General features: G+C 44.4%; 1 protein-coding gene across 2 annotated transcripts in view; it reads left to right on the forward strand.

Annotated features, from left to right (window-relative positions):
- Nucleotides 1-4,200: 4,200 nt before the first annotated feature.
- The window catches only part of BEND4 (BEN domain containing 4), a 28,598-nt gene continuing 18,030 nt past the window's right edge, over nucleotides 4,201-14,768 (forward strand). The window contains exons 1-2 of one of the 2 annotated variants that reach the window (XM_077177578.1): nucleotides 4,201-4,699; nucleotides 13,363-13,929. In XM_077177578.1, coding sequence (XP_077033693.1) covers nucleotides 4,336-4,699; nucleotides 13,363-13,929 — 931 coding nt within the window. In that variant the 5' untranslated portion in view covers nucleotides 4,201-4,335. The remainder of the gene's footprint in view (nucleotides 4,700-13,362; nucleotides 13,930-14,768) is intronic. The other variant, XM_054633710.2, reaches the window with a different exon arrangement.

The raw sequence follows: 14,768 nt of genomic DNA on the forward strand, positions 1-14,768 counted from the left end.
TCCCTGCTCGAAACTGCTTTATGTAAGCTATCTTTAATTAAAACAAGCTTTTTCATGTGTCCACAATTGATTCCTTAAAATATTAATATTTTTCCCTACATTGGGTATCAGAGCCATTACTTTTTCCTGTGTATCCTTTAACTATATTTAAATAATTCATTTATCCATTTTCCAGCCCTCGGGGAGACTTGGGGTTTCTTTTACACCATGTGATCCCATTTAAAACAGAGGTTATTTCCTCTTCCTAAAGTTATAGGATCTTTTCTATTTTTCCAGTGTTTACTAGGCATAAGAGACCAGTTAGCAACCATTTTATTAAGACACTAATGTAGCATGGAAATATGTGGCTGCCTGTGTATAAATGCCCTTTCCACTGCTCGTCAATCTTTTACTAATTAGAAAGACAAAAATATTTTAAAACTAATTAATGTCACTAAGAAACATTCCAGTAATTCTCAAAATACAATGTAACCATGATAGATACATTTCAATTATTTCAAAGCATGTTCTCAGAGCACTGAGTAAGCATAAGGGAAAAGAAGAGGCTGAAAGCTGCACTGCTTGGCTGATGAATCTCTGACATAGGATGTGGATTAAGGTTTAAGTGAGACCAGCAGTTCACATTCTCCCTCAAAAAGCCCCTGAGTCACCTGATTAAAGTGCAACCTTGACAAATATGCACAGCGTTGTCTCTCACAGTTGGAATCACCAAAGAGGCTAAAAACAGCACCGTGCACTGCATAATCTCTAACCTCAGGGGACAACAAAAACAGAGAATTGCTGTGTCAATCTCATTTCCTTGTTAGGCTCATTATCATAAATGCGGGCCTTTGGTTTTGAATGCTACACTTCAATAAGATTTACCTATCAACAGCTGCCGAAATATTGAATTCCACAGTCATCTTTTCCTTTTGATGCTTTCCCTTTTGTTTCTTTATCCATAAACATGAGCAACTGAGCTAAGCTTAAATTAACTAGCCGGGGTTAAATGTTTGGGGCAGCAAATTATGGCTAGCCTGCCTGCAGAGTGGTTTAGATTACAGAGGAGAGTTGCCAATCTCAGCTCTCATCATACACTCCAAATGTGCAGAGCAATATTGGCAGTTCATGGCCAAATCCTGCATGCTTTAGCTATCACAGGAGCACTGCTCCCATGAATAAGTGGAGCAAGATTTAGCCCCTGCTCGGAAGATAGGGATGAATCACACTTTTATTCTTTGAGTACCTCACAGTACCTTCAACACAGACATGTTCAGTGATTGATGGTCTGTGTCTAGATTGGGTATTTTTCTATATACTGACAAATATTCTCTTTGCCATGATTTCTAGGAGCAGAGGAGTGTATACTGCAACAAGGTTGGGTTTCTTATTTTTCATTGTGCCTGTTGTCTTTGTTTTGATTAGGTTTTTTACCGAGGGTCAGTTACTCCCCATCATTTTTCCACTTAGAGTGCTCTGCAATAATCCTGTTACAGATCTCCAGCCCTTAGTGTCAGTGAAACAGTGAAAACTGGAATCAGTAAACAGGTAGGGAAAGACACAACCTTCTCTTCAGGGTCAACTCCCAAGTCATGGCACAGTCTAAGGGAAATGAAGGTGTTTGGCTTTCTGAAAATGAGCTGCTGGTATCAGCTAAGGGTTGTTGTTTTTTTTTTTAGTTTATCAAGGTAAAAGCTATGTGTTAACTGTTTTCATCCAGTGTGCAACCAATCTGTGTCTGTAATTCAGAGTTCAATGTTTGGTTAATAATAATTTCATGACTTCATGCTGATACCACAGGGTAGCAGTAGGCTGTGCCACAGGGAGCAGCCATGGAAAAGGGCAGCCCAAAACTGCTCACAGCAGATATGGCCCCATCTTCCCATACTTGGAGACCATCACTTCACCCAGCCTGCCTCTTTGCCAGTCTGGGGCCACGCTCCTCCCTGCCAAAGGCACACAGTCCTCCTGCAAGAGTGGCTGCATAGCTGCACAGAGCTCAGGAGCAAAATGGGATTTCCTAATAAAAGGGCATTCCACAAAGGAAAAGGTGGGACCACCAGGGTTAAACCCTTTTTTTATATCACAGTTCTGACCTGCAGGAACCCATCAGATTAGGCACAAAACACAGTCTTTTGGCCACAACACCAGAGTCCCTCATCTGAGACTCAGGGGAAAACACAAAAGGAAAGGTGGGGAGAAATCCACAGATTTTTTAGGCATATGCGCCCAAAAGAATCACTGAGAGCAAACTAGGGGAAAAGCCAAGCTTTCCTAAAAGCAACTAAAGTGATATTTTGGCAGTGATGGGCACTGTCAAAAACCTCAACAGAAAGAAATTCAGTGCATATTCCATTTTCCTTACAGATGAGGTCCCCACATCATTTCAGTGGCTTTGAGCCCCATTAACTCCAAACCTGCTTCTCTCTCCCTGTCCATGGAGAGCCAGCATCTGCCCAGTGACCTGCCTGGACCCTGGCAGAGAGGGCAGCTTGGAGGACATGACCTGTCACCCCTGATTTCTCTGTCTGTATGAGGCTCATGTTAGGCAAGGACTGTTTCTTCCACAAGGAGCTCAGGGGTAGGCATCTACACCAAAGAATAGTGAACTCTATGAATGTAGTTGACACCTGAGAAAGTAATTTTGGGCTGTTTATTTGAATCTGACTTGTAGGAGCCTAATACTAACCTTATACAATTTTAGTACTGACCTCCAATAGCTGCTGTGGCAGAGGCCAGTCAGATGAGACAAGGTAGAGGACATATTTAATTTCTGAGTGGGAACAGTTTCTCTCACACATATTTCCAGTCTTTATTTTGCATTACAGTACAATTTTCTTTTTTTTAAAAAGCACAAGTGATCAGACTCAGGCAGGAAACAAAGAGACTTATGATTGATTTTGCTTAGGTAAAACAGCGATTTCTATCACACTAGCCTTTACTTGATGCTTTTGGCTGCTACAAGGAATCGATTTACTCTACTTGTCATAAAAATCAAAACCAAAACCAGCCCAGCTCCTGGTACACCCTGCATGAAAAGAATGCCTGGCTTGCAGAACTTAACTCCTCTTTTCTGCAGTAGATGGGCAGGAGTTAATTACCTTCAGCAAAGGGTTGCATTTCATTACCAGTGAGCCCGACTCTGACTAAATAAAAAAAGCTGGAATGGGAGAGCAATGATCACAATAAGTGGCCAAAATTCCATGTGATGAGAGGAATGATTTCCCACTGCCGACACTTAAATACAGCTAAGGTGTTCTGCAATTTTACTTCCACAAGCCAGAGGGTTTATTGTAATCCTGATAAATTATAGTAACAGAAGCAGGCGAGAAGTGGGACAGAAGAAGGGAAATGGTAATGCAAAATATAATGGTAATGCAGAAAAGAATGGAGAGAGCCAGTGAGCAGTTTGTTATCATTTATTTTTCTTCAACATATCATTCGATTTCAGCTGTCTCCCATCTCACCCAGATCTCCACCATTTCTCAGAAACGTCTTTCGATGGCATCTCATTCTCCTCCTGTCTTTCACCATCGCTTCATTATTTCTTAACTGTCCCTGAAAGGGCCCGGGCTGGCGACAGGGGGAAAGTGAGCAGGGGACGCGGGACCAGGCTGCGCCCCACGCGTCCGCCGCATTTAAGCAGTTTGCAAAAAGCGGGCGGGGGGCGTTGCAAATAATGTTAAATGTGATTAATCTCCCGGATTCCTGGAAATCTGACATGCATGAGTTACAGCGAAACCTCTTTTATTTCGCCATGAAATGCTTTTGCATAATGAGAAAGAAAATGTCCTCTGTGCCCTAATCAACTCTGACAGGTCCTGGACTCCAAAATACTTTTATTTATGGCATTATTTATTTCACCCCTAATAACCGGGGAGGCGAGCCCGCGGCTCGCTCCGTGCGGGGAGAGGAGGAGAGGGAGGGAGGGATGCCCAGCGGGCGGCGGGGCTCCGCGCCCGGCCGAGGGGACACAAAGTTTTCGCGGCGGCCGTCGCTCGGCGGGGCGGGCCGGTCTGGCAGCCCTCGGGCCGGGCAGGGCCGGGCGGGGCCGGGCGGAGGTGGGGGGCCCCGGAGCCGCTCGTCCCCCACCGCAGCTCACCTGCCCCGCGGCGGGTGCCGGGGGCGGCGGCGGCCCCGCCAGCGCCCGCCTCCCCGCCCCGCTGCCATTAGCGGAGATTACCCTAAACACTTGCCGGTCGCCGCCCGTCTCCCTCCAGGCATTGGCGCGGCCGCCTGTCAATCAGGCCGGCGCCCCGCCGCGCCGGGGCTCCGCCGTGCCACAGAGACGAGCCGCGGCGGCGGCAGACACAGCCCCGGAGCGGGGCCGCGCCGCGCCGGGGGAGGCGGCGGAGGATGGAGGAGGAGATGCAGCCGGCGGAGGAGGGGCCCAGCACCCCCAAAATCTACAAGCAGCGGGGTCCCTACAGCGTCCTGAAGACCTTCCCCGGGAAGCGGGCGGCGCTGGCCAAGCGCTACGAGAGACCCACCATGGTGGAGGTGCCCCGCGGGCGCGGAGCGGGGCAGCCCTTCCCGCACGCCGCCGAGCCGCTGCCCTACGCGCCGCACGGCGCCTTCCCCAACGGGCCCGCCCGCCCCGGCGCTGCCCCCGGCGCTGCCCAGGGCCACCCCCGGCCGCCGCCGCCGGCCCCGAGCTCCTCGGGCCGCTACGGCCCCTGCCCGCCGGTGGCGGGGGGCGGCGGCGCGGAGCTGAGCGCAGGTACCCGCAACTCCTCTCTCTCCTCCGCGCAACTTCGCGGGGCACTTTGCGGCAGGCGGGAGCGGGATGGGGCTGCGGCTCCGCCGCCGAGGCGCGCACCCCTCTCCCGGGCGGCTGGCGGAGGGCGCGACGCCCGCGGGGTGGCCCCGCTCGGGGCTGGCGGCGGGCGGGGACGGGGCGGGCGGCGGGCTCTGTCCGGTGCTCGGGCACCGCCGAAGTTGCCGCGGCGCGCGGGGCCGCTGCCCGGCCGGCGGCGCCCCGGGGCGGTGGGCAGGGGTGGCGGCGGCGGGGGCTGTGCCGGCAGCCGCGCAGGACTTGGCGGGGCAGGCGCCGCCGGCCGGTGCGCACCTGCGGGAGGGAGAGAGAGGGAGAGAGAGCTGCCGCTGCTGCTGCCGCCGCTGCTGCTGCCGCTGCTGCCGGCGGGGCGGGGGCGGACGGGGGGAGCCCCGGGCCGGCCGCTCCGCTCCGCTCAGCCCCGCTCCGCTCCGCCGGGGAGGGCGGCAGGCTGGGGCCAGCTACCGGAGGAACTGCTGGTAATGGAGAGGCTGCTGATAGAGCGGTAGTGGTTTTAACAGAAAGAAAATAGATCGGCTGCTTGCCTGCACCGTTTTCATAAGATGCAGTGACAAACAGGAGATCAAATTATTTTTATTTTTTTTTCTTTAAAGGTGTAAGATACCGAGATGCTGAACACATATCTTTCCTCTAGTGATGGCTTGGAGTTAAAAAACCACGTAGATCTTGATATGCAACCTAAATTTGGCATCAGGAAATGGGAAATTGCATCTTTAAGCAGAGTACAATCAAAAATGAATTACAATAAATCCTATATAATTGCATAGGTCATTCTCTTTAATGAGATTTTATTAACCTGACTGTCAAGCTTTTGAGTCAGGCAGATATTTTATCTTCTTCAACTGATAAAAGTGTCAGCTATAAACCACCATATAAATATTCATAAATCTACACATCTGTGGCAGCCTATCAGCATCATTCTTTTGGACATTAAAAGCATTCTAATTACTTTCTGTCTAGCAGAGCTGAAATGCTGCCTGTTATAGTATGTGCTTGGCAGGCATGATTGCTTTTGTTTGCCATCACAAATAGCAGCATCCTATTTTATATACTGATGGTCCAGAATATATTCAGGGTTTGACTGAACAGGATGAATATTATGAAGCACCATCTGGTTTTGATATCATCGGGTATATTAACTCATCTGTTAATTTTTGACACATCATTGATTTATTTATTTAGAAAAATTGGATCCTGTTTTGGTATGTTGCTGTTTGCCTTTGTAACAAATGTGATGACATTTCCTTACTAAACAGGGAGATACTCTAGTTAATAGGATATATGGCTATGTTCTAATGCCTGTTTATGCTTAGAAGTAGCCTTGTAGTGGATGAATTTAGCATGTCTTGTTACAAATAATTCAAGTACTTTACCAAAAAAGTTTAACACTTGAATAGATTAGCCAGAGAATTCACATCTCTGGGGCATAGTTCTGTGATCCATGGCAGAAGGTCATCTTTCTTCATGAAATTGCTTCTTATATGAAATGCCCAAATGGTGATATTCAAGTATTCTTTGTGGCCCACAATCAAAACACTGATGATAAATGTGACACCTACATTTCTTTACAGAAGCAGATTAGGCCATGGAAAACATTCAGCTGTCTGGTAGATGATATATGAGACCATATTCACAGCAAAGCCCTCTGGGCTTCAATGAGCAGAAGTTTGGACTTTCTTTTTCCTGACTACATTGTGCTAACCAGGCACTAGAGCAGGCTTCAGAGCTTGTCTTTGATTCAGTTCTATGCTAAAGAGAGTGAAGGAACTGCCATGTGTGCCCCAAAGTTCCTTGAGGTCCCTGTCCCTTCAACTGCACATTCAGGCTTTACTTTAGGTTTCCTGTATGAGTCCCAACTCACTCTTTGCTCAGGTTAAGTACCAAGAGAAACAGAACAGGAGAAAACAAACCAGAAACTTGCTACAGTGTGTACAAGTAGTATTTTGCACAAGTTGTTGCCAGAGGTGGCCCACAAAGTTGGAAAGGGGACTGGAGCAGGTCCCTATGAAGACAGGCTGAGAAAGAGAGGCTGTTCAGCCTGGGTAAGAGAAGGCTGCTTGGACACCTCACAGGAACCTTCCAGTGTCTTAGGAGGGCCCACAGGGAAGCTGTAGAGGGACTCTTCAAGAGGAACTGAAGCAGGACAAGGAGTAATGGGTTCAAATTGAAAGATGGGAAATTTAGGTTTGATATGTGGGGAAAAAAATTTACTGTGAGGCTGATGAGGCACTGGAACAGGTTGCCCAGAGAAGCTGTGGATGCCCCATCCCTGGCAGTGCTTAAGGCCAGGCTGGGTGGGTCTTTGAGTAACCTGGTCTAGTGGAAGGTATCTCTGCCCACAGCAAGGGGTGAGGAACTAGATGAACTTTAAGGTCCCTTCCAAGCAAAAACATTCTGTGATTTTATAAAGCAATAGGCAAGGCTTACATCTCCTGGGTATTTTAATCCCATAGGTAGGCATGCTTTGCTGAGCTGTGTGCCCATCCTTCCTGCTTGGTGGTGGAGTAACACCATGCAGCTTGTTCCTGGGAGCTGTAGCACTAAGATGAGCAGGAAGCTATTTGGGACCAGTGCTGTATGCATGTGAAGAAGTCCCATTGTCCAGAAGCTTGAAATCCTCTTAACTAATGTGTGAGCCAATTTAATAGCACAGGCCACCTCTGGGGAAGCAGAGTTGGGGTTTTGCCCCAATTTTACATGTTCTCCATGCACAGTCACCCTGTACTTTGGCCAGTACCTGTGAGGTCTCTGGGTTCCTCACAGCAGCATGAGAAGCAAGCCCAGAACACCTCTCAGCCAGAGGTTCATCTCAAGTGGTGGGTGTTGTAGGGAGGGACAGATCATTCCTTAGGTGTCCAGCTGCATGTGCATTCTCCACAAGGCAGTCACCATCCATGATGTGTACAGTTCTCCCACTTAGTTTATCCTCAGCTCTTGGCAGGTGCTTACTTGAATAAAGGGGTGGAGTGCTGTAGGGCAGTTTTGTAGGAATACCCACTTCCTAAGTTCAGAGATACCCCTGTTTTTGCTGATACCTTTTCACTTGTGCAGGCAACAGTGGCCAAATAGCTAGTAAAACACCACGCCTGGGATGCCTAACTCTGTGCCAACAACTTAAACACCTAATGCAGTTGATTCTTAAACTTCAGGCATGGCATTTCTGGCCCCTTAGGATTCACAGCTCCAAGTTTGCTTTTGAAAGTGAGCACCTCAAACACAGTCGCGACTAAAGATGCTTCTATAGTTTTGCAGCTTTTTCTAATGGTTAGAACGCTTCCCAAGGGTAACCAGATTTTCCCTCAGTTGCTCTCTAAGAGACCACTCTCACCTCCAGACTCCAACAGAATTGCAGGAAGAGGGGCTAGGGAAAGGAAGAAAAAACAGGAATTCTCCACCCAGTGCCATGGTGAAGAAAAATTTAGTTTGAGATCCCATCATGCAGGGAAAGATCCTGCATGAGAAATGTCATCTTACAATGAGAAATGTGAAGCTGCACTGCAACACAATCCTTCTCTCTTCTCTAGAGGTTACTCTGACTGCTGTTGCTGCTGTGAGCCACACAGATGGATTCATTCAAAGCACCAGCAGATACCCATTTTCTTCTGTAAAATATAAACTCTTTATTAATATATTCAGGTTATTTTCCTGGCATGAAAACTATCTGTCTTTGGTAGTATGTGCATTGAACAGCACCATAATCCACCAAAGAAAGTCCTTTTCCTTAGGAAAACATGGTATAGACCTTACAGTGCAGCTTAAAATTTAGGGTGGGCTTTCATGGAAAGCAGAGGAAGAAGAGTAGAACTGGTAACACCTGTTAGCAGTGCCAAAAACATGGCATATTTAAAATGACCAGTTAATTAAGCTCTGTTATGCCCAGACAGAAAAACAGTTTGTTCCATGAACAGCTAAAATGAAGATTAGTGTTTTGACCTTAACTTGGAAATTGTGAGCCCTCATCTGGAAGCAGATCTCTCAGATAAGTACTGAAATGGCCAGACACTTGTAGTCTTAATCCACTGGACTGTCTTGATGATCTGCATGCAAAATGCCCAAGAAAACGTTGTGTAGTCATAGGAGGTGTCACATACTCTCAATTTTGTGACCTAAGCACGATATTTACAGCAGTGGTCATATCTAAAAATATAATGGCCGAGTCTCTATGCTTGGATAAAGGCCAGTTTGAAGGATACAAGGCTGCTGCCCCAGGGTCTCAATTAATAAAACTATTGTAATAAACAAATGAAGAAATACAAATAATCAGGTGAGAGGGCTGAGTCACTGCAAGGTGAAGAGTGAGACGATTGGAATTGCTAAGGAACCTGAACATCACAATCTTGCTGAAAATTAAATACCTATTAATACATTCCCTGCAGGGGAGAATGTATGGTGTTCAGACCCACTCAATACTTACAAAGATGACTTTTTAAACCAGCTGCCCAAGAATTCAAAGGATACTTTGGAAAATCTACAACCTGAATCCGGAGCCACTGAGACCCAACACAATGCTTATTACTAAAGCTGTCTGATCTAAGTATTGAAAAGATCCTTAGGTGTGGGAAAAGCTGAAGTTATACCTGCCAAATTTTCCAGACATCTTTTTTGATGCATTAGTTAGTGTAAATTATCAGAGTGAGTTTCAGACATATTAAACCCTGTTTTCAGTCTGGCAGTTGAATAGCTGAGAACCTCCCCTAGTCCCAGAGTCAATGAGAAAATTATGTAAAGATGAATGCTGTGTCTGGAGTTGGTACCTGAGTTGCCATATGATAGTATCTTCTGGTTGCTTGCAGTCCCTAACAATCTAGTTAGGAATACTTATGCTTTTAGCAGTTTAATTCTGTTCTCTTAGCACTTCATGGGTCTTAGGCAGCAAGTCCACCTCCAGGCAAATGTCTAGTTAAAGTCAATAGAAGTTCTGTAAGACTAAAGACTCTGGGGTCTGAGACATTAGAATTACATGGTTGGTGAGCAAGGTAATAAGGAAAAGGAATATCACAATAAGACTTTAATAAACTGCTTACACTGTTTGAGTCCAGTGCAGTGATTTCACTGGAATTCTACTTTCATAGAAAATACATACATTATGTTAAATCAATTAAGAATCATAGATTGGTGTTTATTCAGTAGTAATCACATAAAACCAACTTTTTGTCATTTCTTAAGTGATTAGACATTGCACAGTGCTTGCATTTCTAATTATAGACAGTCTGTAAAAGCTGAAATCCCAATTTCTACAATATATGCTAAATGGGCAACATTTTTTTTTCTCCATCATTAGAAATAACTGCAGTTATCATTCTCATTTAGGGTTGTTCAGACTGTGGGTGTGTGCACTATTACTGGTATAGAAGTCTCTTCAAAGTAGAACCTACTTCAGCACAGAGACAGATATTTCCAGAATATGTTCTGAGGGCATCCCTCACTATTGCTGTCCAGCAGTACCCAGAAAAAAAACATTTGTGATCTCTGGGTTAGCCTCTCAAATGAGCCCTGCTTTGTCATGGCTCATTTTTATGTCTTTGAGTATGGGTTGAAGTTAAGAAAAAAAACAGTAATTGCTGTTATTGTGTCTTTGTAATAGATCTGATACTGAAGATTAAATCAATAATGTCATTTCTGTATAAAATTTCAGTTACATTTTAAACCATTATCACAGTGAATATGCCTAATGCATTAAATTTTAAAACAAAACTAATAATTAATTTAATCTTTACTGCTGTTAATGTGTATTTTGGTTTTCTTCAAAACTAGTAATTTGAATGTCAGGTTACTTTTTGCTGTTTTTAGAATAAACCATAATATTGGAGTAACATCTCTTATAAGAGTCTAATCCCTTTTCAGTTGTTTCATTCATATCTTGTCCCCATGCAACAAGGATATGCAAAGAATACGTAACTGTTTTGTGAACAGAGACAATAATGATTAAAATACAAACAGTATAGATGAATTCAGGTCTGGAATCAGATTATAGGATTAAAATGAATGAAAAAACCATTCTGTAGTAGGATTGCAAAGTCAATATCATCCTGTAATAATTTTAAAGGGCGAATGTGGAAAGAAGTAAAACAAAGAAAGCACATCTTGGGGTTGTTAGTGATGCTTGAATTTCCTGATTTCCTTTTGGTTTATCAGGTCTCAGCTGGAAAGCTGCCATGTCACCAGCATTCTGTTCTTCTAATTCATGTTACATCTCCTGTGTTGTTTTGCAGTTGCATTGATTGTAAGGGTTAAAGACAGCTGGCCTTAGGTTAGTGTAGAAAGAGAGAAGGAGAGGCAGTGGGTAATGGACCTGGCACCTCTTTGGCACCCACTTGCAAAGGGGGCAGCAGTGCCTGTGCATTTCTGCCCTTTGCAGTTGTACTATGGACAGAAGGTATTGCATAAAGCTTTGGATCAAAGAAGTGTTGTAGAAATCTGCCTTCATTAGTCTGAACCTGTCTCCAGGAGTGTGATATGGCCCATAAACACAGGAGGCTGATGCTGAGGATGCTTGCAGTGGTCTTAGGGCTACTCCAGTCCTTCCCACGGAGCCCCTGGGCAATCCCTGTGTGGCCCCAGGCAGCCTCATGACCCAGCACTGGGCTTGGGCTTGCTCTGCCCAGGACCCTCAGGTTCCTGTTTTTTCAGTTAAGTCCTCAGGAGGTCACATCCTCAGGTTTTGTGCCAGGGGGTCTCCTCTGGCTGCATTTGAGGCTGAAAGTATTTGTATGCTGCTTCAGCCCTGCCCTCTTTCAGAGATCTGGAGGATGGTACAAATGCAAATTAGTGTTGTTTCAAATATTCTTCAGGTCAGCTGTAGTGACCTCAGTGTAAAGTAGATTTTCCACCAGACAGTGGTAGATCTTGAAGAAGTGATGTGAAAAGTGCTGTGGTATTTCCAGGGTCCCCCATCGTAGGGAGGAAATGATGAATCTGACTCCATGATCTTAGAAGGCTAATTTATTATTTTATTATCTTGTATCATATTAAAGAATACTATACTAAAACTATACTAAAGAACAGAGAAAGGATACAAAAGGCTAAAAGAAGAATAATGAAAAACTCGTGACTCTCTCCTCAGAGTCCGACACAGCTTGTCAGTGATTGGTCATTAAGTTAAAACAATTCACATGAAACCAATGAAACAATGACCAGTTGGTAAACAATGTCCAAACCACATTCCAAAGCAGCAAAACACAGGAGAAGTGAATCAGGTATTTATTGTTTTCATTTTTCTCTGAGGCTTCTCAGCTTCCCAGGAGAAGAAATCCTGGTGAAGGGATTTTTCAGAAAATATGACGGTGACAAAGTGCCACCCCTTAAAAGCCTGAATTCTGAACATTTCTGGTTTTTATGTGTTATGACTGTGATGAGTCTACCGATGAAGTTAGGGTAAATGAAGGTCTGGGGTGCTTATTCTCATGTATCTGTAGCAGGTTGCCTTTTCAAAAGTAAATGCGTTTGTCACTTTCTAAAAGTCAAGCCTGCCTGAGAAGTGCTCTCCAAAATTGGCAGTGCTTTAACCTACCAGTCTTTTTTTCTTTTGCAAAATGTTAGTTACATCTGTTTAGATACCTAGAGGAACTTAGCTTTGAATAAGGTAAAAAAGATTTAAAAGGCACTATTTTTGCTGGGAAGCCTAACAGGTTGTATCATAAATATCTTGGTCATTTTCTATCTGGGCCCAGGAAGTATTATAGCAGCTTGAGCTATACATGTAGACATTGCAGAAATGAGCCATCCTACTCTGTAGGTTTGGCTTGTAGCTGCTATTGCTCCCTGAGACATGACACCTCCTGTCATGAGAGGAAAGCTGACTAGGTGCAGCACGGCATCCCTATCCTAATTCCAGAGCTGAGCTGCTGTCTCCAGAAGCTGCTGCATAATCCTGTGTAGTTTCCTGATTGTATGCTGAGCATCTTGAAGAACTCCACTCTCCACTGTGCCATACTGGCCTGCCTGCAAACCTGTAGGATGCCTTTGTGTGGTCTAAGAGGGGTTTGTGCTTATCACTCTGGGTAGTTCTGGACATATCTGGAGCCTAGAGCAAAAGGAACAGAAGCAAAGTCCATTGAATTTAGGATCAGTTGTGTGGAGTGTCCTGTGCCCAATGTCAAACAAGTGCATCAAAGACAAAAAGGAGAAATAACAAAGCTTGGAAGCCTTTTTGGAGAGGAACTGGGCATAGGACAAAGGTATGGTGCTAAGTCCTACAAATATGTACAGTTAATGCCCTCCAACAGCTTGAAATAGGCTTTCTGGGCAGTACTTACTTGAACTTGTAGCAAATTGGATGTAATTTGTATTTTCTTCCCCATTTTCCTGACTCAATCCCTCTGAAAGAAGATGTCAGTAAGCAGTGTCTATCATCACAATGCATTTCTGATTAACAGCAAGGTCACAAGGGCACTCTCAAAATAGAAACAGAGTCAGGATTGTTTTAAATCACAGTGTTGCAGAAGTATTAAAGCAGAAGCCATAATTTTAATGTGTTCAGAAATAAAATGCATGCTACTGTAAACAGTTGTGTACATTCATCTAACTGCTACTGTCTGGCATAACCTCTTGCATTAGGTTTCTGTGATTCATCTTTTCTTTTGTTGCAGAGAGTCGAATGATTCTGGATGCCTTTGCTCAACAATGCAGCCGGGTTCTAAGTCTCTTAAATTGTGGTGGAAAACTACTGGACAACAATCACTCTCAGTCCATGATTTCTTGTATAAAGCAGGAAAACCCAAATTATAGTGAAAGACAAGAGCAATGTCAGCTTGGGAAAATGGTCCATAGTCAGACGTCAGACATTTTAGACATAGAGATGCAGTATATGCAAAAGAAACAGCAAACCTCAGCCTTTCTGAGAGTTTTTACTGATTCCCTTCAGAACTATTTGCTTTCTGGGAGCTTCCCTTCTCAGAACACCTCATCAATAAATGATTTTAGCCATTTGGCAGATGTGGATCCACTTTCAGCCTCTCCAGTACACACTTTAGGTGGATGGACATCTCCAGCAACATCGGAATCTCATGGTCATCCATCATCTTCTACACTTCCAGAGGAGGAAGAGGAGGAAGAGGAAGAAGGTTACTGCCCTCGGTGTCAAGAGCTAGAGCAGGAGGTAATTTCATTGCAACAAGAAAATGAAGAGCTTCGTAGAAAGTTGGAGAGCATTCCAGGTAAATAATCTCCTGCCATGAAATGTTGCCATTGAGTGATAAAAATAATGTGGGTGATGGTTTATTTCAAGTTCTAGTATTTTTTAAAGGTTACAATCATAATAATCAAACATTGGATTTTGTCTCCAGCCAAAATTCCTATATCTGTGCCCAGTGGAAAATTACCTGCTGATACTCATCTCTATGAATATTGGGTCCTACACTAGTAAGGTGTGTTCAGGTGGGGATGTACTTGCAATCCCAAATTCCAAATATCAGGTGGTTTGTCATAGTGATTTCAAACATATGCTTTCATAACTCTTTATCTGTCTTGTTCTTTAATTGACATTGCAGCTTATAAACCTAATTCCCTTTTGAGGCTCCTTTTTTTGGTCACTTAAGGAAACTATTCAAAGTTACATCCATGGTTTTACCTGAAATAATTTTGGCTTTTACTTTGAACAGTTTCTCTTAAATTGCTGCTAGCTTAGTGAGAAGCATTACTACATCTCCTCCCATTCATCTTCAAATAAATCTGGGAGAAAAAAAAAAAAAACCAACAAAAAACAACAACAACAAGAACCTAACATCAATTTTTCCAGTTCAGCAATACCTAGAAGCCACTGGGAGAGAGAAAGAAATCAAATAGAAACCCCTTCTGTGAAAAGCTTCTCTTGCTCTTTAAACCTAGGACCTCTTGCTGTCCAGGTGAGCCAAGATACTTGAAGAGTGGTATGGGATAAGAGCAAAGTTTCTTGGACCTGTATTTTCTAAACTTTCAGCACAGGCAAAAATACACCTCAAATAGTAATGCTAAAAGCAGATTGCAATTTAGCAAAGAAAGAAGCATACATCATGCT

Source organism: Agelaius phoeniceus, chromosome 4 (genome assembly GCF_051311805.1).
Source record: "Agelaius phoeniceus isolate bAgePho1 chromosome 4, bAgePho1.hap1, whole genome shotgun sequence".
In the NCBI taxonomy this organism is placed as follows: Eukaryota; Metazoa; Chordata; class Aves; order Passeriformes; family Icteridae; genus Agelaius; species Agelaius phoeniceus.